The sequence below is a fragment of the Pleurodeles waltl genome, chromosome 8, assembly GCF_031143425.1.
Source record: "Pleurodeles waltl isolate 20211129_DDA chromosome 8, aPleWal1.hap1.20221129, whole genome shotgun sequence".
Lineage (NCBI taxonomy): Eukaryota > Metazoa > Chordata > Amphibia > Caudata > Salamandridae > Pleurodeles > Pleurodeles waltl.
The window spans coordinates 1,431,599,602-1,431,622,014 of record NC_090447.1 but is presented as its reverse complement, the minus strand read 5'-3'; the positions used below and the strand labels follow the sequence as shown (position 1 = coordinate 1,431,622,014).

General features: G+C 47.9%; 1 protein-coding gene across 1 annotated transcript in view; it reads left to right on the top strand.

Moving 5' to 3' along the window:
* Positions 1-22,413, top strand: part of BRWD1 (bromodomain and WD repeat domain containing 1) — a 1,722,898-nt gene that overhangs the window by 1,381,163 nt on the left and 319,322 nt on the right. Inside the window, exon 31 of the mRNA XM_069202575.1 lies at positions 4,497-4,617. Coding sequence (XP_069058676.1) covers positions 4,497-4,617 — 121 coding nt within the window. The remainder of the gene's footprint in view (positions 1-4,496; positions 4,618-22,413) is intronic.

Sequence of the window (22,413 nt, the reverse complement as noted above, 5' to 3'; positions counted from 1 at the left end):
TCTGGCAGCAGTAACATCTACCAGAGGGTCAGTGAGCAACAAGGCTTTGTCATCTAAACCTCTGTACCTTAACACCTTCCCAGACAAGCTGTTCCTTTGGACTATCACATCCTTCCTACCGAAGGTGGTACTCCTTTTTATGTAGACTAGTCCATTACCCTGCTTAAACTTTATGCTGTGCCTCATCCATCTAAAGAAGAGGAGAGACCCCATCGCCTAGAAGCAAAAAGAGTGTAGTCGTTATACCTTGACTGTAAAAAAAAAAAAAATAGTTCCAAGTGGACGATTAAATCTTTGTGGGTTACGTCCGATCCAAAAACACAGTGGGTAGTGCTCAGCATCAAAATCTGCTACACACTGTAGGAAGTTGGCTCTGTATCTCAAAGTGAGAGATAGTGTGCACAGAGTCTGAGGGTTCTCCTTAGAGGATGATGGTGGCAAAATTAGATAATACTAATTCTCTATTTTGTGGTAGTGTGGTCGAGCAGTAGGCTTATCAGAGGGTAGCATTAAGCATTTGTTGTACTCACACAGGCAATAAATGAGAACACACACTCAAAGACTTAACTCCAGGCCAATAGGTTTTTATATAGAAAAATATTATTTTCTTAATTTATTTTAGAACCATAAGATTCAGAATTTAGGTAAGTACATACATTGTAAGGTACTTCACACAGGTAAGTATGGAACTTTGAATTAAAACAGTAGTATACACAGTTTTGGGATTAAGCTACTTGTAAATTGGACACAGTGCAAAATCAACAGTTCCTGGGGGAGGTAAGTATTGGCTAGTTTCTCAGGTAAATAAAGCACTTACAAGTTCAGTCTCCTGGGCATAGGCACCCCACCGTTGGGGGTTCAAGGCAACCCCAAACCCTCAGCACCAGCAACACAGGGACGGTCAGGTGCAGAGGTCAAAGGAGGTCCTAAATAACATAGGCGCCTATGGAGAACAGGGGTGCTCTGGTTCCAGTCTGCTAGCAGGTTAGTACCTGCGTCCTTGGGGAGCAGACCAGGGGGGTTTTGTAGAGCACTGGGGGGGACACACAGGCACACAAAATACACCCTCAGTGGCACAGGGGCGGCCGGGTGCAGTGTGCAAAGTAGGTGTTGGGTTTTGCGTTGAAAGCAATGGAGGAACCCAGGGGTCACTCTGGCGATGCAGACAGGGCACAGGGGGAACTTCTCGGGCCAGCCACCGACTGGGCTAGGATGAGGGACGCCTGCTGGTCACTCCTGCACTTGTAGGTGGTGCCTCTCTGTCCTGGGGGCTGCGGGTGCAGTGCTTGGCCCAGGCGTCTGGTTCCTTTGTTACCAGGCAGTTGTGGTCAGGGGGAGCCTCTGGATCCTCTCTGTGGGCGTCACTGTGAGGGTGCAGGGAGGTCGACACAGGGTGTCCACGTCATTGGAGTCGCCTGGGGGTCTTCACTGCGTTGTTGGTTCTCCTGAACTCGAGCCGGGGGCGTCGGGTGCAGTGTGTGAAGACTCACGCTTCCGGAGTGAGGCAAGAATCTCTTTAAAGTTGGTTTCTTGTTGCAGGTTTTGTACAGAGCCGCTGTCCTCAGGATGTTCTTGGTCCTTTAGGTGCAGGTCAGTCCTCTGAGTCCTCAGAGGTCCCACTGGATGCGTTGCTGTGCAGGTTCTTTGAGTCTGGAGACAAGCCGGTAGGGGTGGGGGGCCAAGTCAGTTGTCGTCTCCGTCGTCTCTGCGGGGCTTTCAGGTCAGCAGTCCTTCTTTCTTCAGGTTGCAGGAATCTGGTTTCTTGGGTTCAGGGTCGCCCATAAATACTCAATTTAGTGGTGTGTTTAGGTCTAGGGGGCAGTAACCAATGGCTACTGTCCTTGAGGGTGGTTACAAAGACTGTCCAGCTTTCTTTTGTGAAAAAAAGAGAAGGATTTTCTTCCCTAAGGGCTGCAGCAAGTGTTGTACCACCTTAAGGGACCCCTCACCTAACACATGCACACTGCCGTTGCAGATTGTGTGTGTTGGTGGGGAGAAAAAGGCAAAGTCGACATGGCATCCCCCTCAGGATGCCATGCACACAAAATATTGCCTGTGGCATAGGTAAGTCACCCCTCTAGGAGGCATTAAAGCCCTAAGGCAGGGTGCACTATACAACAAGCGAGGGCATAGCTGCATGAGCAATATGCCCCTACAGTGTCTGTCTATTCTTAGACATTTTAAGTACAGTGTGGCCATATTAAGTATATGGTCTGGGAGTTTGTCAAAACGAACGCCACAGTTCCATAAGGGCTTCACTGAATACTGGGAAGTTTGGTATCAAACTTCTCAGAATAATAAACCCACTCTGAAGCCAGTGAGGGATTTATTAATAAATGCACACAGAGGGCATCTTAGTGATGCCCGCTGTAGTTTACCCAATCCTTCAGTGCAGGACTGACTGGTACGTGCGTGCCTGCCACTGAGACGCGTTTCAAACCCCCTGGGGTTTGTGCTCTCTGGGGCCAGAAACAAAGCCTGCACTGGGTGGAGGTGCTTCACACCTCCCCCCTGCAAGAACTGTAACACCTAGCAGTTCGTGTTACAATGCGCCAGGGCTCTCCAGCTATTGGAGATGCCAGCCCCCCAGACACAGCCCCCACTTTTGGCGGCAAGTCCGGAGGAGATGAGATAAATAAGGGAGGAGTCACCCACCAGTCAGGACAGCCCCTAAGGTGCCCTGAGATGAGGTGACCCCTGCCTTAGGAAATCCTCCATCTTTAGTTTGAAGGATTCCCCCAATAGGAATGGGGATGTGCCCCCCCATCCCCTCTGGGAGTAGCACAAAGAGGGGGTAGCCACCCTCAAGGACAGTACCCATTGGCAGTAGGAATCTGCAGCTAGATTTTCTCTACCAGATAATGCATTACTCAAGGTAAGTAACTTGTTCATTGACTCCAACCCAGGCATTCTAACAGAAAATGTCTTTGCATGGGAGGCCAGTCCACAACTTCTAACCTGTGCTATGTTGTACCAGAGTCCTGTATAATGGGTCCCACTAGTCATGCCAGGCATATTCTTGCATTTAATGTGATGCCTTGCTAACATCACCATGTACAGTGCACAGGCGTATTGTTTTTTAATGACAGTGGAAGGTCTAGGCACCCCATTCAAACAGAGCTTTGTACAGATGGGGTTGGCATGCACTACTGTCTTCCTAAACAGGAAAAGGGTCTGTTTATGAAAATCCGTTTGAAAATAAGTGGTATGCTGTCACCACTGCTTAAGATATATGTACCAGGGACCACAAAAAGTCTCAAGTCAATTGAAGGGTGTACTGATGCTCCCTTTTGAACCACCAAACTAGGCTCTGGTTCTTCACTTACAGGAACACCTAGATCACAGTGTGCATCCATGGTTTTGCATGCTGGGTCAAAACAAAAATGTCAGGATAGCTGGTTTCATTCTTTTGGATTTTTTTTATGTTCCTGTGCCAGAGCACATTTATGTTCAGGCACTTGAGGTATAGGGGATGAGGCTCATACAATCAGTTTTCCAGTGGGTGAATGAAAGAGATAATGACAATGCAAGATACAATTTCGTCAAACAAATTTACTTAAGAACATCCCCTTTTAATGTAATACATTCTTATTTATCATATTGCTTGGATACTTTCATCATACAATTATAACTAGCTTGTGATATGTACCTCTTCTGTAGCCAAATTGTCCCTCATTAGTCTTTACAAATGTTACGAGGTACAGAAAGTGTTACTTTGATAACATTTTTCTTCTTATGCCCTGCTCTTACAGTAACAGTCATTTCTAGTGGGGATGATGTGATTGTCCGCCATGAAGGCTGAGTTTGGGAAGAGCGGGTGATATTTTATTAACCACAGCCTGATACAGAAAACATGTAATAAAAAAAGTGTCCCATTGCCTTGGACCAGCTGCTCCACCATTCCGCAAAGGGGCGAGCAGGAGCTGCCAAGGTACATGTACAGTGTGTAAATAAATTGGCCATAGTACCAAAGAAAAGCTTTTGTTCTTTGTCCATCATATTAGATTCCCTGAGGTAAAAGACATTTTCTTTTCCGGGCATGGCAATTGAAAACCATACTACAGAGTATGTATAGGAATATAACAGACTACAGATAAGGAGCAATGCATGCTCTTGTTTAGTTACCTACAACCATATGTCATGACTTATTTGTCCTTGGACTCTCTTCTTACCTTGCCACCAATAATGATCACTTTTGCACCTGCACTACGCCTGCTAAACGGTGTCCTTAGAATTCCCCGCCATTATGCCGTTAGCTCACAATGCCTGGCAGTAAGGTACTGAATATGAGTTGCATGTTTATCTGACAAAATTCTTATTTTCGCTTATGCAGTATAATATTTTCAATAATTATAATATTGCACGAGACACAAAATACAGCTATACTGTATTGTTTAATTTAATGTACTCTGAAATAGTATTATGTTTTTATGTGGTAGGAGGGCGCCACAAAAGTAAAAATAAAATAAGATGATCTGCATTTTGTTTTATGACAGAATTTGCCAAAGCATTTGCTGGTCCTGTTGATTTATCAATTTATCCCACGTATGGCATGGTGGTTGCTTATCCAACAGACCTTGGTACAATTCGGATGAGACTAGTGAATCGTTTTTACAGGTATGTTTGAAATTTTTAACTTTTTATACATAACGTGAAGAATGATTATTTAATGGCGCCTCCTTTATCTTTTTTGGTGTGTTGCTTTTCAATAAGTGAAAATTTCATACTGAGCAGAAAAAAGGGTACTTATATACGATAAATATCAAATCAGTGAGAAATCCAGTTATTCAGCACGCTTTTGCTGACTGCGGTATAATTATAAAAATTAATAGTTATTCAGCATACTATTTTGGGTGTTTAATCTTCCAAGAGATAAACATCATCATGTATCACTTGCTTTGAAAAAGTTGTTGAGATTTTGCATTGCTTTCTTTTTAAGTCTATCAATGTAGTAGGCTGGCCTGGTGTGTGGTGGGTACCTATGGTACTTATACCAGGTGCAGGTATCCCTTATTTTAGTGTAGTGTAGTCAGTGTCTAGAAGCCAGGCTCTCTAGAGGTAGCTGTGGATGAGCAGCCAAGGCTTATCTAGGAGACATGCAAAGCTCATGCAATACCACTGTAGTCACACTTAGTACTTACACACATGAAAGAAAACACTCAGTGTTACAAAAATAAAGGTACTTCATTTTGGTGACACAAATCCCCAAAATCCCGTAGAAGCTTTACTCCCTTAGGAGGTAAGTAATACAAAAATTACATACACTAGTATGCACTTATCTCCAAGGCTTTTCGATCATCGTCTTAATAGAAACCTGGGCCCTGGAACGAATCCCCATTCCTGGATATTCCTTTCACTCCTTCCCGCCACCAAAGAAGGCAAATTTGGCTGAGGTAGAGGGGCCTGGGGGTCTATCTATCAACGGCCCTAAAGGCCAGCTGATAGAGGCTCTTTGGACTCCGACAAATTCCTCACTGTGCTCCTAACCTATCAACTCAAAAGGGAGGAGCTAGGGCTCATCCTTGTCAACATATATATACATCCGAGAAGAAAAAAACAAGTTGAACTGCTTGTGGACCACATCAATCAAGTAGCTGGCGCCCACCCACTTCTTCCCCTACTAACGGTGGACTTCAACATGAATCTGCTAGGAGGGTCTGATCCCAATGAGGTCATCAACGCCCTGGAAAATCAGTGGTACATTCCCAAACAAACACTTATCAAAACGGCATATAGAAGCAACCCAGGAACAGCCCTAGTTGGATCCCTTGAACACCTAGGTCTCAGAGCACTTAATGGCCGATTCAGCGAAGACGCCCCCTGCTTTCCCTATTATTCCACTCTACAAATGGAAACTGCTTAATAGACTTCACCTGAGTCTCACTATTACTCCTGGAAATGGTCAAAATGGGCCTAAGGCCTGAAAGCGATCACCTGCCATGGGATGTGGTTTTCTCCTTAACACCAGCCTTGCACATGACCAATACGGCACCAGCTGGCTCTGAACAGTTGTCAGCTGAAAAGAATCAAAGGGACAGCTTCATCTGTAGCTCGCCTGGCAGAGGAAGATGACAAGCACCTAAGAGCCTTCCAAAGAAGAGAAGTGGTTAATTAAAGACAAATGGTAAGCTTTAATTTACTCATACACCCAGCAATTCGCTAGAAACGCCAGAGACACCAGGTTCCATCCCCAAAGGGCCACAAAGGAGTTCCACTCCTCGCTTAGTTTGAAACAGCTAAAGAGGAAAGTTAATCAAGCACTTTGGCGGGCCCGCCGGTTCCCCAAACAAGGAAGCCACCTCATCAAACTGAAACAAGCAAAAGGCAAGCTGAAACAGACAGTATGGAAGAGCAGGAGGCTACACACTGAATTTTAGGGCTAAACTCATCTGGGACATAAAAAAGAAGAACTCCTGCCAATTCTTTGGTACTGTAAATGCCCTGAAAAATCAACAAGGCAAAATCACGGACTCGAACATCTCGGAGATGGACTGGGCATCTTTTCTGAAACTACACTTCCAGGAAGCCAATGGCGAAGAGGACTACGTTCCCAACAGTGGCCTAGGTAGGCAACCCAGTGCTGGCAACCCAGCCGCCGGAAACCTCAGCAACGTAGTCAGTCAACTATCCATCTCCTGAGCAGACATCCAACAGCTAATAGGCAGAGGGAGAAGGACGGGAGCCCCCAGTCTCAACGGAGTTCCTCATGCCATCTATAGTTTGGACTCATCCATGTGGGCAGAAGCCATGGCCCCCCTCTTCAACTATGCCCTGTCTGGGGAACCAATCCCAGAATCATGGAGAGGATCTTTAATCTCACCAATATTCAAAGGCAGGGATAGGTCGATCCCCAGCAACTACCGCCTGATCGCACTTCTAAACAACCAAGCAACTTACTACGCCAGCGCTCTCCTGGAACATCTGGCCGACTGGGCTGGTCAAAAATCTATAATTCCCGCAAACCAAATGGGGTTCACTAGTAACACAGGCACGGACACTAACATCATGTTACTATCCCTCATACTGGACTCCTCAAAGAACACACGATCTTCCCACTTTATCTCTCTTCATTGACTTCAGAGCAGCCTTTGACAGCACCAGCTGATACAGACTCTGAGAAACTCAGTAGCTGGCAAATCCCAGAACTGCTGAAAGCCATTGAGTCGCAATACACCAGCACGTGGGTCGGAATTCAACTGGGCAACGGGTCAAACCTATCCATGAAGATCCCAATGACAAAAGGCCTAAAACAGGGTTGTGCCCTGGCCCTCACGATCTTCTATCTCTTCATGGCTGATTTCTCAATGACGCCATCTTCAGTCAATACCCATGCGCCAAGGCTGGGAAAGAAGCAACTGTCAAACCTGCTATTTGCAGAAGATGATGTGCTGCTCAGTAGAACAAAGGTAGGCATGCAACGCCTCCTGAAAGCAAGGGGAGACTACGCCCTTGAGAATGAGCTACAAATCAACGAGAAAAAAAAAAATCATGATTATCAGCAAGAGATCCGTAAAAGGGGCAACAACTTGGGGACTGAGTGGAAGTGCGCTGGAAGAAACAACAACCTTTACATAGCTAGGCAAATAGCTAGGCTTTCTGTTTGACCACCACAGCTCCTTTCACAGACGTAAAGAAGAAATGGGACAGAAGGGAGAGGCGCTCTATATGGGTCTACAGACCCTGTTGACAAAGCTGAACAAATACTCTCTCAGCCCACTGATAGAAATGGCAAGAGCCAAGGTGATCCCACCATTAGCCTATGGCAGTATCGCAATCCGTGGCAGGGAAGCAAAGATCGTGGATGGCACAGTAGTAAGCATCTACAGGCAACTGTTCAAGCTCCCGAAGCACACATCACTAGCACAGATAAGTTGGAGTTCGGCCTACTCAAACAGTCCCTACAAGGAGAGCAGCTTTTATCAACTTCCTTAACAAAGCAAGGGCTGCAGCCACAAACACCATAAACCATGACATCTGGGAAGAAATAACATTGAAACCCTGATCTCCAGCGAGAATATACCTTGACTCCTCAATAAAGCTGCTCGACATCGAAAGCCCATGGACATTTGAGCCTAACTACAAACTGTTCAAAACCCTAACTAAAAGATCAACAAAGAACCTGTCCCTCGCTGAAGACAAGACAGCCCTTGAGAATAGACACCATGCCTGGCTAGTCCTGAACAGCTACAAGACCTTAGCTCCCCAGTCATATCTGGGCGAAATGTTAACCTACGGCACAAAGAGGAACTAACACCCGAAATAGTGTACCATGCGCTCTTCCTCTGCCCCAGGACCCTGAAGGAGGATCGCCGTCTCCTGAGACCACTGTGGGTTCAACTTGGGGCCCGTACCTGCAGACACGCGACTATAATCTGACCAAAAATTGATCACCTGCATGGTGAGATACCTGGAGGGTGTGGAGCGCACCCTGGCCAAAGTACTCAGGGCAGACATCAAATCGGGGGGTGGGGGGGAAAGCCCTTAGCCAGAATTGCCAAAACTATAACACCCAAGCACCCACGCCACTTGCTCTGAACGGGTCCTAATTCCGTGGTTATGTATGTAATGGTTCTATTTTCTTTTAGGTGTGATGAGCTGATTTGACTGTTTAACTGTTTTACTTTGTATAAGTGTAATGGTTTTCATGAACTAAACACACTGATAATAATAAAATTGAACTTTCAAAAATAGGCAAAAAAACTGTTAGAAAACAGTGCAATTAGTGAAAATCACAATAAGGAGAAATAGACCTAGGGGGAGCATAAGCCATATAATAAAAAAAATAATGCGAAAGTTGGTTCCCTACCTAGGTAAGTGTAGTGCGTAGAGGGGAGCTTGGAGAACTAGGAAAGCCCAAAGGTGATTACCACCACCCACCCCATCGACCAGGAAAGCGGGAGTAAATCACTGTAAATTCCCCTGATCTCACACAGAAGAGAAGAAGAATTATGCAAAGCTCAGACGAGACTGCAAGACACCAACAGTGGATTCCTGGGCAAGAGGACCTGTGGAAGAAGGGGACAAAGTCCAAGAAGCACAGCAGAGTCCAGGGAGGGCAGGAGCCCCTACCCACCAAGATGAAGGTGCAAGAGGTGAACCACCGGTGAAGAAGAAGAATCAGCACTGCACCCCCATAAGATGAAGTCGAGTTTCTGGAGGATGAAGGTGTTGTCCCTCGTCGGAAGGAGGATTGCAGTGGGATTTGCGTCTTCGGGTTCTGCCAACAAACCTTGGCACGCGCAAAACTCGGGGAAAGTGGAGCTGCCGGAGAACAGGAAGAGCCTGGTGGACTCTACTCAAGAGGAGGAGTCGGAGATTGTCCTCAGCGACAGAGAGCCTACAGAAGCCCAGGCAGCAACCATGGGAGTCCCGCAGGGACAGGAAAGTCGCAGAAGTGGCCCCTGCTGCACTACGAGAAAGGCTCTCACGCCGCTGGAGAACCACTCAGGAAGCTGTGAATCGCAGGAAGGACTGCTGGGGGGGACTGGAGCTTCAAGATGCCTGAAGATCTTGTGGAAAGGATGCCAACAAGCCTTGGCAGCTCCAAAGGACGCAGTGCATGGGAGTACTGTCCTGCGTGGGCAGGCAAGGACTTACTCCACCCAAGTTGGACAGCTGAGAGAGGACCGTCAGGACCACTTCAGTCCACCACCCATGATGCAGGATCCATGCAGCTCAGCAGGAGAGGGGATCCACGCAGCCAGTCATCGCAGTTGGTGCCTGCAGAAGCAGGGGAGTGATTCAGTCACCCCAAGGGAGATTCCCACTTCCTTCTGATACAGGCTGAAGACAAGCTGTCTTCCGAGAATGCACGACTGGGGAAATGTTACTGTTGCTGAAAGGAGCCGAAGATACAATGTTGCAGGAGGTTTCTTGCTTCTTTTTTGCAGCTTGTAGGGTCCTGAAGAGTCCAGATACAGTTTCTTTGGTCAGAAGTCAAAGTGGAGGTTGCAGAGGAATCCTGCTGGAGTCTTGCAATCCAAATCTGAGGAACCACCCAAGACAGAGATCCTAAATAGTCGTGAAAGGGGGATTGGTCACCTAGCTGGGTGACCACCTATCAGGAGAGAGTTTTGGCCTCACCTGCTGGCACTGGCCACTCCGATGCTCCCAGAGTTCCCTGCCAACCTTGAATCCAAGATGACAAAACCCAGGTACCCTCTGGAGGGGCTCTGAGCACCACCCCTGGGGTGGTGATGGACAGGAGAGTGGTCACTCCCTTTTTTTGTCCAGTTTTGTGCCCCAACAGGGACTGGGGGTCCCTGAACCAGTGTAGACTGGATTATGCCAGGAGGGCACCAAATGCGCCCTTCAAAGCATTTTCAGTGGCTTGGGGAGGCTACCCCTACCAAGCCTGTAACACCTATTTCCATAGGTAGATGGTGTAACACCCCTCTCCCAATGGAAATCCTTTGTTCAACCTTCCTGGCCTTGAGCTTCTCAAGCAACAGGAGGGCAGAAACCTGTCTGCGAGGTGACAGCATCTTTGGCTGCCTGGAAACCCTCAGAATGCTGTAATGGAAATATTGGGAGTCCCCTAAGGGGCCCCCCAGAGTGCATGGAATCACACAACCAGTGCTTGCAAAAGCAATGAGGTATGATTCCAACATGTTTGATACCAAACATGCCTATGTTCAGAGTTACCATTATGTAGCTGGACATACTTATTGACCTATGTCCAGTACATGTGTAAAATGGTGTCCCCGCAATCACGAAGTCCCGGAAAATGGGCAAGGAGTTTGTGGGGGCACCTCTGCTAGTGCAGGTACATTACACCCTGCCCTCTGAGTTGGAAGGCCTACCATGGGGGTGACTTATAAGTAACCAAGTGCAGTGAAAAGTAGCAGTGAAAGGGTACTTGCACCTTTTCATGCAGGCTGCAATGGCAGCCCTGCAGAACCCTTTGCTTAGGATCCCTATGGGTGGGAAAATATATGCTGCAGCCTATAGGGATCCCCTGGAACTCCAATGCCCTGGGTACCTAGGTACCATATAATAGGGACTTATAATGAGGCACCAGTGTGCCAATTGTGGGTGAAATACACAGTTTTGGAGAGAGAGAGTAATCACTGGGGTCCTGGTTAGCAGGATCCCATGAACACAGTCAAACACACCGACATCAGGCAGAAAAAGGTGGTAACCATGCCAAGAAAGAGGATACTTTCCTACCACCATACAAAGATACACTTTGCTTGAGTCCTCGGTGTCATTCTAACCGGTGTAAATCTAAGCATTTTGTTTTTTTAAGACTATCAAATAAAATACAATTTTATTTTATGCCTGGCTTGACAGTGGAGCTCTCTGCATTACATAGGGGGCATGGCCTACCTCACAGTGGTGTGAGACACACTGGCCCTCATTATGACCCTGGCGGTCGGTGATAATATGGCGGTAAGTACTGCCAACAGGCTGGCGGTACTTACCGACATATTATGACATTGGCGGTTTGGCTGAAGCCAACCCGCCAATGTACCACACCGACCGCCATGGCGATAACGGCCGCCGGGCTGGAGATATCCATCACTGTTCGGGCTGCCGGATTATGATCCCGCCTACCACCCAGGTTTTTGTGGCTTCCTTAACACCACGAACACCAGGGCGGTAAGCACTATCAGTGACAGGGAATTCCTTAGCTGTCACTGATAGGGGTCTTCCCCCCTACCTCTCCACAGCCGCCCCTACCCCCCAACATTCACCCCCCTTCACAGACACACACTCATACCCACGGCCATTCCCACATGCATCCACGCATGCATACATCCATTTACACACACATACATCCATTTACACACACATCCGCACACACTTACATACACACACCCAGACACGCATTCACATCACACAACATACATGCACTCACACCTCCATACATGCACACAGGCATTCCAACACGCAACACACACCCACATTCACGCACACACAAATATTCACACACACACCCCCAACACACACATACACAACACCCCACCATCCCCCTCCCCTGTCGGAGACCTGACTTTACCTGGATGCAGGGTGTCCTTTGGCAGGAGACTGGATGGGGCGCTGCTGCCAGCAGCAGCGTCCTCCAGCAGAACTCCGCCAGGCTGTATTATTTCTCATAATACGGCTGGCGGCGGTCTACTGGCATGGCACTGCTGCTGGCAGCAGCGCCACCTTAACGCCATCCACTGGCATGGCCACAGACGGATTTCTGCTGTTCTTCTGGCGGAAATCGGGCTGTGGTCATAATACAGCAGACGGCTGGTAGCCACGGCAATGGTGTTTTGGTGGGCGCCACCGTGGCGGTAGGCGGTTTTTACCGCCAGTGTCATAATGAGGGCCATTATCTTGTCTCTCTGTGTTCCCGTCTGGCCATCACTGCTGTTTTAAGCACCAGCACGGATCTCTGGCTCAAAGCAATAGGGGGGGATAGCATGCAAGCAACCCCCTCCCTTACCTCGCTAGCTGAACACCACTATTGCAGGGCTGGAACCAGCGACCAAGACAGTGAAGCGGAGCAGGTGCGGTCCGCAATCTAGACTGCAGCGGCTGCACGGGTCCTCCAGAGCCGGGTTGTGAACTTGCCCCTGTCTGCTGATGTGCCTTGTGGGTGGCCATGGGAGAAGCTGCTGCTACTTTGCCCCTCCTGGGAGGTGTTGCTGCTTTGGGCCAACCTGTTGATCTGGTAATCGCACGGCCCCTGCTTACTGTGAAAAGTGGGCCTGGGCTGATACTTAAAGGTAGCGTGGGCTGCGGCCTACGTGCAGGAGAGCCGACTGTTCCTCTCAGAGAAGCTGTCTACTATTGCCCAAACACTCCCTCACAGGGGGATCTTACAAAAAGAGATTACTGTCTAAACAGCAGTATCATGACTCTGAACTTCATCCCAACTCAACATCTTAAGTATCAGCATCGATTTCATCAGCCCTTTCTTGTTCCCCTGCACACGAATGCTCGATGCCTCACAAATGTGATTGGAGAGAGTAAAGATTGCCTTTGAAGAAGCTGCACTGGTCGGCTTCAACACAGACACCCACCAAGGTCGAGGTCGCTACCTAAAATGTTGAAAACTAGCCACCGCTCAACGCCAGTGCATTTGGCATTGAAGAAAAAGAGACATAGACCGGGCTCTCCATGTCCTTCTACGTTGAAGAGAATACAGTTATCACAAGACATCGGAAACTACGTTCCCTTCTGTAATCTCACTACAGTCTTTACCTTCCTTACATTCACTGCAAGTTACATTGTGGATGGATACTCCAAAATTCTCAACCTCTCTTTAGCCATCACACCTAAAAAGGGAATAGATTCTTTATCTAAGCCTCCTTCTTCTACTACTCATCTTTTAACACTAGATCCTCATTCTTTGCCATTAAGGCCACTAAAAACCAATCATCCCATTTGAGCAACCACTAAAATGACCTATGCAGCCTTTATATATTTCAGAAGGAATGGTGTCGAGGCCTGCCTCATTGTATGTTCTAAGAAAGCGGAAGCCAACTCCTTCACCATGGCATTCTCCAGAGGAAAGAAAACAGCACAGACCTCTAACAAACTCTATAACACCCTCTACAACAATGACACATGTCCTATACTCCAACTTCACTGGCGGCATCCCAATCTGAAGCCTCTCTAGTAAACGGCCTTTCCAATATTCAGGAAGTCTTAGTATGGTCAAGGCAGCAACACCAAGGTTGATGAACAAGTTAATTACCTTCAGTCACGCCTTATCTGATAGAGACTCTATCTAGATGCAGATTTCCTTATCTTATAATGTTCCCCAGTCATCAGACTGGATCCGGAACCTTTTGGTGAGCAGTACGTCTGTGCGCCGGTAGGTGGCATCATCAGCCGTGCTGGAAGTGATGTGCACAGTACCTAAAAAGCACCACCCCAGCATGCCGACATCAGTTTCTTTTCGTGACTTTCCACTCCATAAGCGCAGAGCCACGAGTAACAAGGACCACTGGTGCACTAAGCTAGGCCCCTTAAAAAAGGGGAATAACCCTGTACTCTGAAATCCATTTGCAATGCGGGGAGGATGGGTGGGTCATTAAGTAATCTGCTTCTAGATCTCTACCAGATAAGTCATTACTAAAGGTAAGTAACATCTGAAAGCGACTTCTAGTCACAGATTCCTTACCTTAGAATAGCTTCACAAGCAATACCTCCCTGGAGGTGAGGGCTGCAATAGGGATTAAACTACGAAGTCCTGTAGGACCAAACAGGCAAAAATACTGTCACATCGGACCTGACTGTCAAGGCAGTAGTGTGTCATAAACGTATGCAAGGAAGCTCACATTGCTGCCTGACAGATATCCAGGAGAGGAACTCTGCAAGCTAAAGCAGTGGTCACAGCCTTGGCTCTGGTAGAAGGAGCTTCAAGCCTTTAAGAGGTTGCCGGTTGGCCAATGTGTAGCAGATGTTAATGCAGCAGAGCATGTTCGATCAAGAGATGGTGCATTTCTGCACTGCCTTCCCTTTGTTTTCTCCGAAGTACCCCACAATGCACCCCAAACTGTTTTAAGACAAGGCAGAACAGATTTTTTTTTTTTTTTTTTTTTTAGCAGGGTGAGGCAGAGGTAGGCAGAGTGATATTTTGGCCTAGGTGAAACCGAAGTTACCACCTTAGGTAATAAGGATGCTCTAGTCCAAAGCACCAGCCTGTCATATTTAAAGGTGTTGGTGGGAACACATGCTGGAACTCTTTCAGGAGCGTTTGTACAATAGAGGTTTTGAAATGAAAGCTTATCTGGCAACCGCAGAAATCTTGAGATGGCAGAAGGATAACCTTTTAATATGCCCAAACCTTTTAACATGCCCAGAGCAGAGCTCTGCTGCACAGTGGTAAGAATGTACAAAAGAACCTGGGAAAGGGGTGCAGATAGAGGGTCACCATGTTTGTGTACACCATGCCATGAACTTGCTCCAGTGGCAGTCATATAGCTCTTGGTGGAGGGACACCTTGCTGCCAAGATAACATTCCAGACTTTGGGCAGAAGGTTAAAGGTTGTGAGCTATTGGCACCCATTCACTACGCCTTAAGGCAAAGCGTTCTCAGGTTGAGGTGCAGTACGCTGCTTTGCTGCAGTGACAGAAGATCCTTCAGAAGACGCAGCCTGATCTGGGGACAAGTGCTCGAGCTCAGATCAGAATATCAACCAGACTCACCATGCACAATCAGGAGCCACAAGAATGACTAGGGCACGGTTGTTCCTAATCTTCTTGAGAACTCTGGGCAGAAGTGGTATGAGGAAAGTGGGATCTTTCTGACATGGCTGCCCCCAGTTTTTGCCTGGTGTCGGTGAGTTTTGACAGTTGTACACTGGGATCCTGCTAACCAGTTCCCCACTGACTGTTGTCTCTCCCTTAAATTTGGATTTGCAAGTACTTCTTACACCCCACGTTTGGCATACTGGTGTACCCCGTACGTCCCTAGTATATGGTATGTAGGTACCCAGGGCATCTGTACAACGGGGGTCCCCATGCAGCATGTATTATTATGGGAGCCCATGCGGACTGTGTCTACAGGCCTGTCATTGCAGCCTGCGTGAAATGGTATATGCATCGTTCAGATATAAAGTTTACTTTATATCATGGTCACTGCAATTTGACCGTGATATTTGACCTGTAACTCTCCCCTAAGGAAGGCCCTCCAGCCCAATGACAGGGTGCATGGTTCTCAGTGTGGGGGTACCCCTGCATGAGCAGAGGTACCCCTACAAACCCCATACTCCATTTCCTGGGCTTTGTAAGTGTGGGGAAGCCATTTTAAGGTATGTAGTGGGCACTGGTCATCACGAGATGTCCAACTACATAATGGCTTCACCGAACCTTGTTATGTGTGGTATCAAACATCTTGGAATCATGCAACTACACCGATTCCAGTGTTATTTGCATGATACCATGTACTGTGGGGGCTCTGTCGGGTGGCCACTTGAATTGAGCATCTGATTGGTTAGTCCAACTGGGTGACATCCCTGACACCCCTATTAGGTGGGTCACTGCAGAAGTTGAACTGGTTTAGTTAAGGGCTCCCCTGAAAGTGGGACCCCTGATTGGTCTGCAAGACTTCAAGATCAGTCTGCAAGTCTCCCATACAAGACACTTTTGCTACCTGGACACCAGATGTAGGAAAATGGCCCCTTGTTGCCGTACCCCCCCACACTTTTTGCCTGGTATTGATGCTGACTTGACTTGAGTGTGTGCTGGGATCCTGCTAACCAGGCTCCAGCGCCAGTGTTCTTTCCCTAAAAAAGTACTATTGTTTCCACAATTGGCACACCTCTGGCACACAGATAAGTCCCTTGTAAAAGGTACCAGTGGTACCAAGGGCCCTGTGACCAGGTAAGGTCCGCAAGGGCTGCAGCATGTGTTGTGCCACCGTAAGGGACCCCTCACCTAACACATGCACACTGCCAGTGCAGATTGTATGTGTGGGTGATGAGAAAGAGGCAAAGTCGACATGGCATCCCCCTCAGGGTGCCATACCCACAACCCACTGCATGTGGCATAGGTAGGTCACCCCCCTAGGAGGGCTTACAGCCCTAAGGCAGGGTGCACTATATCACAGGTGAGGGCATAGCTGCATGAGCACTATCCCCCTACAGTGTCTAAGCCCATTCTTAGACATTGTAGATGCAGGGTAGCCATATTAAGTATATGGTCTGGGAGTTTGTCAAAACGAACTCCACAGTCCATAATGGCTACGCTGAATACTGGGAAGTTTGGTATCAAACTTCTCAGAATAATAAACCCACACTGATGCCAGTGCTGGATTTATTACACAATGCACACAGAGGGCATCTTAGAGATGCCCCCTGTATTTTACCCAATCCTTCGGTGCCGGACTGTCTGGTCTGTGCCAGCCTGCCACTGAGAGCAGTTTCTGACCCCATGGTGTGAGAGGCTTTGTGCTCTCTGAGGCCAGAACCAAAGCCTGCACTGGGTGAAGGTGCTTCAGCTCTTCCCCCCTGCAGGAACTGTAACACCTAGCAGTGAGCTTCAAAGGCTCAGGCTTCGTGTTACAATGCCCCAGGGCACTCCAGCTAGTGGAGTTGCCTGCCTCCCAGACACAGCCCCCACTTTTGGCGGCGAGTCTGGAGGAGATAATGAGAAAAACAAGGAGGAGTCACCCTCAAGTCAGGACAGCCCCTAAGGTATCCTGAGCTGAAGTGACCCCTCCCTTAGAAAATCCTCAGTCTTGTTTTGGAGGATTCCCCCAATAGGATTAGGGATGTACTGCCTCCCCCTACCCCTTACCCCCCCCCCCCCCTCCCCAGGGAGGAGGCATAAAAAGGGTGTAGCCATCCTCAAGGACAGTAGCCATTGGCTACTAACCCCCAGACTTAAACACCTCTCTAAATTGAGTATTTAGGGGCGACCCTGAACCCAGATTCCTGCAACCTGAAGAAAGGACTGCTGACCTGAAAGCCCTGCAGAGACGGCGGAGACAACAACTGACTTGGCCCCAGCCCTAACGGCCTGTCTCCAGACTCAGAGAACCTGCACAGCGACGCATCCGGCGGGACCAGTGACCTCTGAGGACTCAGAGATCTGATCTGCAACTAAAGGACCAAGAAACTACTGAGGACAGCAGCTCTGTCCAAAACCGCAACAAAAAACCATCTTCAAAGAAGACTCCAGCCTCACTCTAGAAGCGTGATTCTTCACACTCTGCACCCGACGCCCCCGGATCGTGTCCAGAAGAACCAACTCCACAGAGAGGACCCCCAGGTGACTCCAACGACGTGGACACCCTGAGTCAACCTCCCTGCACCCCCTCAGCAACGCCTGCAGAGAGGCTCCCCCTGACCCTGACTGCCCGGTAACAAAGGAACCCTATGCCTATATTAAGCACTGAACCCACAGCCCCCAGGACCGAGAGGTACCAACCAACAGTGCAGAAGTGACCAGCAGGTGGCCCTCATCCTAGCCCAGTCGTTGGCTGGCCCGAGAAGCCCCCCTGTGCCCTGCCTGCATCGCCAGAGTGACCCCAGGGTCTCTCTATTGTTTTCTATCTGCAACCCGATGCCTTGTTCATACACTGCACCTGGCCGCCCCTGTGCCGCTGAGGGTGTATTTTGTGTGCCTGTTTGGGCCCCCTCCAGTGCTCTACAAAACCCCCTGGGTCTGCTCCCCCAGGACGCAGGTACATACCTGCTAGCAGACTGGAACCAGAGTTCCCCTGTTCTCCGTAGGCGCCTATGTTACTTGGGCCCTACTTTGACCTCTGCACCTGACTGGCCCTGTGTTGCTGGTGCTGGGTGTTTGGGGTTGACTTGAACCCCCAACGGTGGTCTGCCTATACCCAGGAGACTGACTGTAAGTGCTTTACTTACCTGAGAAACTAACTATTACTTACCTCCCCGTGGAACTATTGATTTTTGCAGTGTCCACTTTTAAAATAGCGTATTGCCATTTTTGCTAAAATTATGTACATTACTGTTTTAATTCAAAGTTCCATACGTATCTATGTCAAGTACCTTACAATTTATGTACTAACCTAAATTCTGAATCTTGTGGTTCTAAAATAAATTAAGAAAATAATAGTTTTCTTCATAAAAACCTATTGGCCTGGAGTTAAGTCTTTGAGTGTGTGTTCTCATTTATTGCCTGTGTGTGTACTACAAATGCTTAACACTACCCGCTGATAAGCCTACTGCTCTACCACACTACCACAAAATAGAGCATTAGTATTCTTTAACTTTGCCACTATCAACCTCTAAGAGGAACGCTTGGACTCTGAGCACACTATCTCTCACTTTGAGATAGTATATACAGAGCCAACTTCCTACACCGAACCACTGCTGATCTTGGCTGGGACTGAGCGCAGGACTCCAATTAGTAGGAGGGCTCTTACCGCAACTTTGTTTCCAAGTCCTACAGTCTGTTGACCAGTGTCCACACATACTTTAAGATGGCTTCCAGTACTTACAAAGCCCTGGAAATGTAGTCTGGGGTTTGTAGGGTCACCTCTGCTCGTGTAGGGGTGGCCTCACACTTGGAACCAGGCATCCTGCCCTTGGGTTGAAGGGCCTACTTTAGGGGTGACTTACAGGGTTAGAGTTCAGTGACTATGATATAAGGACAACCTTATATCTAGGATGAAAAGTTCATGCACCATTTCACATAGGCTGTAATGGCAGGACTGTAGTCACAGTTTGCATGGGCCCCCATGGGTGCAATACATACTGCAGCCCATGGGGGACCACTGGTGTACCGATGCCCTGGGTACCTAAGTACCATATACTAGGGACTAACAAGGGTGCACCAGTATGCCAATTGTGGGGTGTAAAAGTTACCATAGAGCTAAATTTAGGAGAGAGAACACTGACATCCTGGTTAGCAGGATCCCAGTGTACTACAGTCTGACACCAGGCAAAAAGTAATGGCAAATATGCCAGAAAGATGTTACTTTCCTACACAGTTCATGGTATGCCATGACCATTTTTAGTTTACCGTGCTCCAAGGTGATGGCGGTGGTTGCAGCTCATCTGCATAGATTAGGCTTCTCAGTCTTGGCCTGTCTTGACGATTGGCTGTTGAAGGCGGGCTAGCCTTAGGCTTTTTTCTCCCACCTGCAGACTACGGTGAAACTCCTGCTTTCGCTGGAGTTCATCATAAATGTGCTCAAGTCATACCTCACTCCCTCTCGGACATTCCCTTTCATCGGAGCTCTTCTGGACACTGTCAGGATATCCATCCTATGACACTGATCTTAAAGCCTTTGTCCTGGATTTCGGTGAGAATGACATTGATGCTGCTTGGTCTCATGGCCTCCTGCATCCTGCTGGTGACACATTCCAGGTGGCATATGCTGGCTGTGCAGTGGGACCTTACGTTCCAGTGGGCGTAGCATCAGGGAAACCTTCCAACATGGTCCAGGTCTCAGAGGGAACTGCCAGGGGTGTAGCTTCAGATGAGGTGTGAGGGGTGTTACACCGCCCTAATCAACGTATTTTGTGATAAATAGTTGGTTGCAGGCGCTTTTAGTCCGGTATGGTAGCGTGTCTGTCGGATTTCACCAGAAATGTTTACGCGCACATAGACAAAAAACACAAACACTCTGTTTGGAAAGACTTAAAACATGCTGGTTATTTCACTAAATAATGTGCTTTCTCTCACTTAGTACACCTACTAATACACATTCCTTTCCCTTTCCACTGCCCCTTTAGCACCTCTTGTGCGCCCTGCTTATTGTAGAATGTATTTTAACATCATGTGCCACCGTGATTGTCAGGAAATCTGAAGCTAACACCCCCCCCCCCCCTCCCCCCCCCCCAAATCATACTGACCAAGCAATGCCACTGGGAACTGCACAAGATCTGCAATGGTGGCATTTAAACCGCATTTAGGGTCGGAGGTAGATCTTTCTGTGTTCCCCAACTAGATCAGCAGTGACAGATGCGTTACTCCTGGGATGGGGCGGCCACATGGAAAGGCAGAAATCAGAGGTTTCTGGCCTCCGGTGGAGTCCAGGCTCCACTTCAGTCTTGTGGAGCTCAGGATGATCAGACTGGCATTGAAAGCATTTATTCTTGCTCTCGAAGGGAAAGTAGGGAAGGTGTTCACGGACACAACCATCGCAATGTGGTACTGCAACAAGCACGGTGGAGTGGGGTCAAGGACCCTTTGTCAGAAGGCTGTGTGCCTATGGGATGCGTGGAACACCAGGGCATGTCCCTGGTGTTTGTCCGCACTGGCGTTCAGCGAGTCCACCAAATGTTCAAACTAAGCGACAGTGCCTGGTGGATCATGAATGGCTACTCCATCCAGATGTGGCGCTAGGTCTCTTTCAGCAGTGGGGAGAGCCTTGGTTCGAGCTGTTTGTCTGTGCAGAGAATCCCAGAGAATATCAGCAGTTTTGCACATTGGAGTTTCCAAGGCGGCACTTGCTTTGTGACGCTTTTCGTCTCGAGTGGAGGTCAGGCCTCCTGTACGCCTTTCTGCCCATAGCACTTCTGCCTGGAGTTCTCAAGAACGACAGGGCCCAAGTAATCCTTTTGACTTCGGATTGGGCACGGAGTATGGTGTCCTGTGTTATTGAGCATGGCCTTTGATCATCCAATTAGACTGCCGCTTCAAAAGAATCTAGTGTCGCAGGAGAAGTGTATGGTTCTCTCCCTGAACCTGTATAGTCTCCGCCTTCTTGCGTGTAAATTGAGCAGTGACAGTTGACTGCTTTTGACCTTCCATGTGAAGTTAGCCAGGCATTCCTCTGCCAAAACACTGTATGCCTGTCATTGGCATACATTTGTGGCATGTTGCCCAGATGTCTGCTGAATCCCTCTACAGCCCTCTTTCCGAGGTTCCCTTGTTTATACTTTCTTTGGCCAGCGGGGCTCTGCTCTGGGAACCCTCAAAGGTTATTTGTCTGCCATCTCTGCATTTCTGAGATTACCTGACCCAACTCTTTGTTCAAGTCTCCCATAGTTAGTAGGTTCCTTAAGGGTCTTACCCACATGTTTCTTCCATCACCATTCATCATGCCCCAATGGGATTTGAATTTGGTTCTGACATTTCTCATGTGGGCTCCTTTTGAGCTGCTTCACAATTGTCATCTCCGGCTTCTAATATTGAAAACAGCTTTCCTTGTGGCCATTACATCTGCCCACAGGGTGAGCGAGTTGCAGGCATTGTCATCTAAGCCACCCTACATTTCCATTTATCCTGACAACGTGGTGCTTCAAACCATGGCTTCTTTTTTGCTCCATGTAGGCAAATTCATTACGTTGCCTACTTTTTACGCATCCGGACATCCTTCTAAGGAAAAGGAGAGACTCCACCTCCTGGACCCAAAAGGAGCAATGGCGTTCTAACTTGACCGTACTGTAGAAAGCTGAATCTGTATAATCTATATAAAAATAAGATATAGTGTGCACAGAGTCCCGGGGTTCCCCAGAGGCTTAACAGAGGCTAAAGTAGGTAATAATGTTCTCTTTTGTGGTAGTGTGGTCGAGCAGTTATGCTTATCAGAGGGTAGTGCAAAGCATTTGTTGTACACACACAGATAATAGAAGAAGCAAACATTCAATGACTTAACTCCAGACCGATGTTTTTTTATATAGCAAAAATATATTTTCTTTATTTCTAGAACCGCAAGATTCAAGTTGCAGGTAAGTACTTCAATAGATTCGTATTTCCCACATATATCAATAGTACTTTGTTTGCAATCGATAAGTTATACAGTTTTTGAAATATTGACAATAATCTGTCTTAAAAGTTGACACTGCAATTTCCAGAAACTGTTCCTGGGAGGGGGAAGAAAAGTTAGATCGTTTTACAGATAAGTACAACACTTACAGTTCCAGTCTCCGGGGGTAGGAAGTCCACAGGTTTGGGTTCAAGTTAACCCCAAACACCCACCACCAGCAACATGGGGCCAGCCAGGTGCAGAGGTCAAAGTGTAGGCAGAATTAACATGGGCTTCTA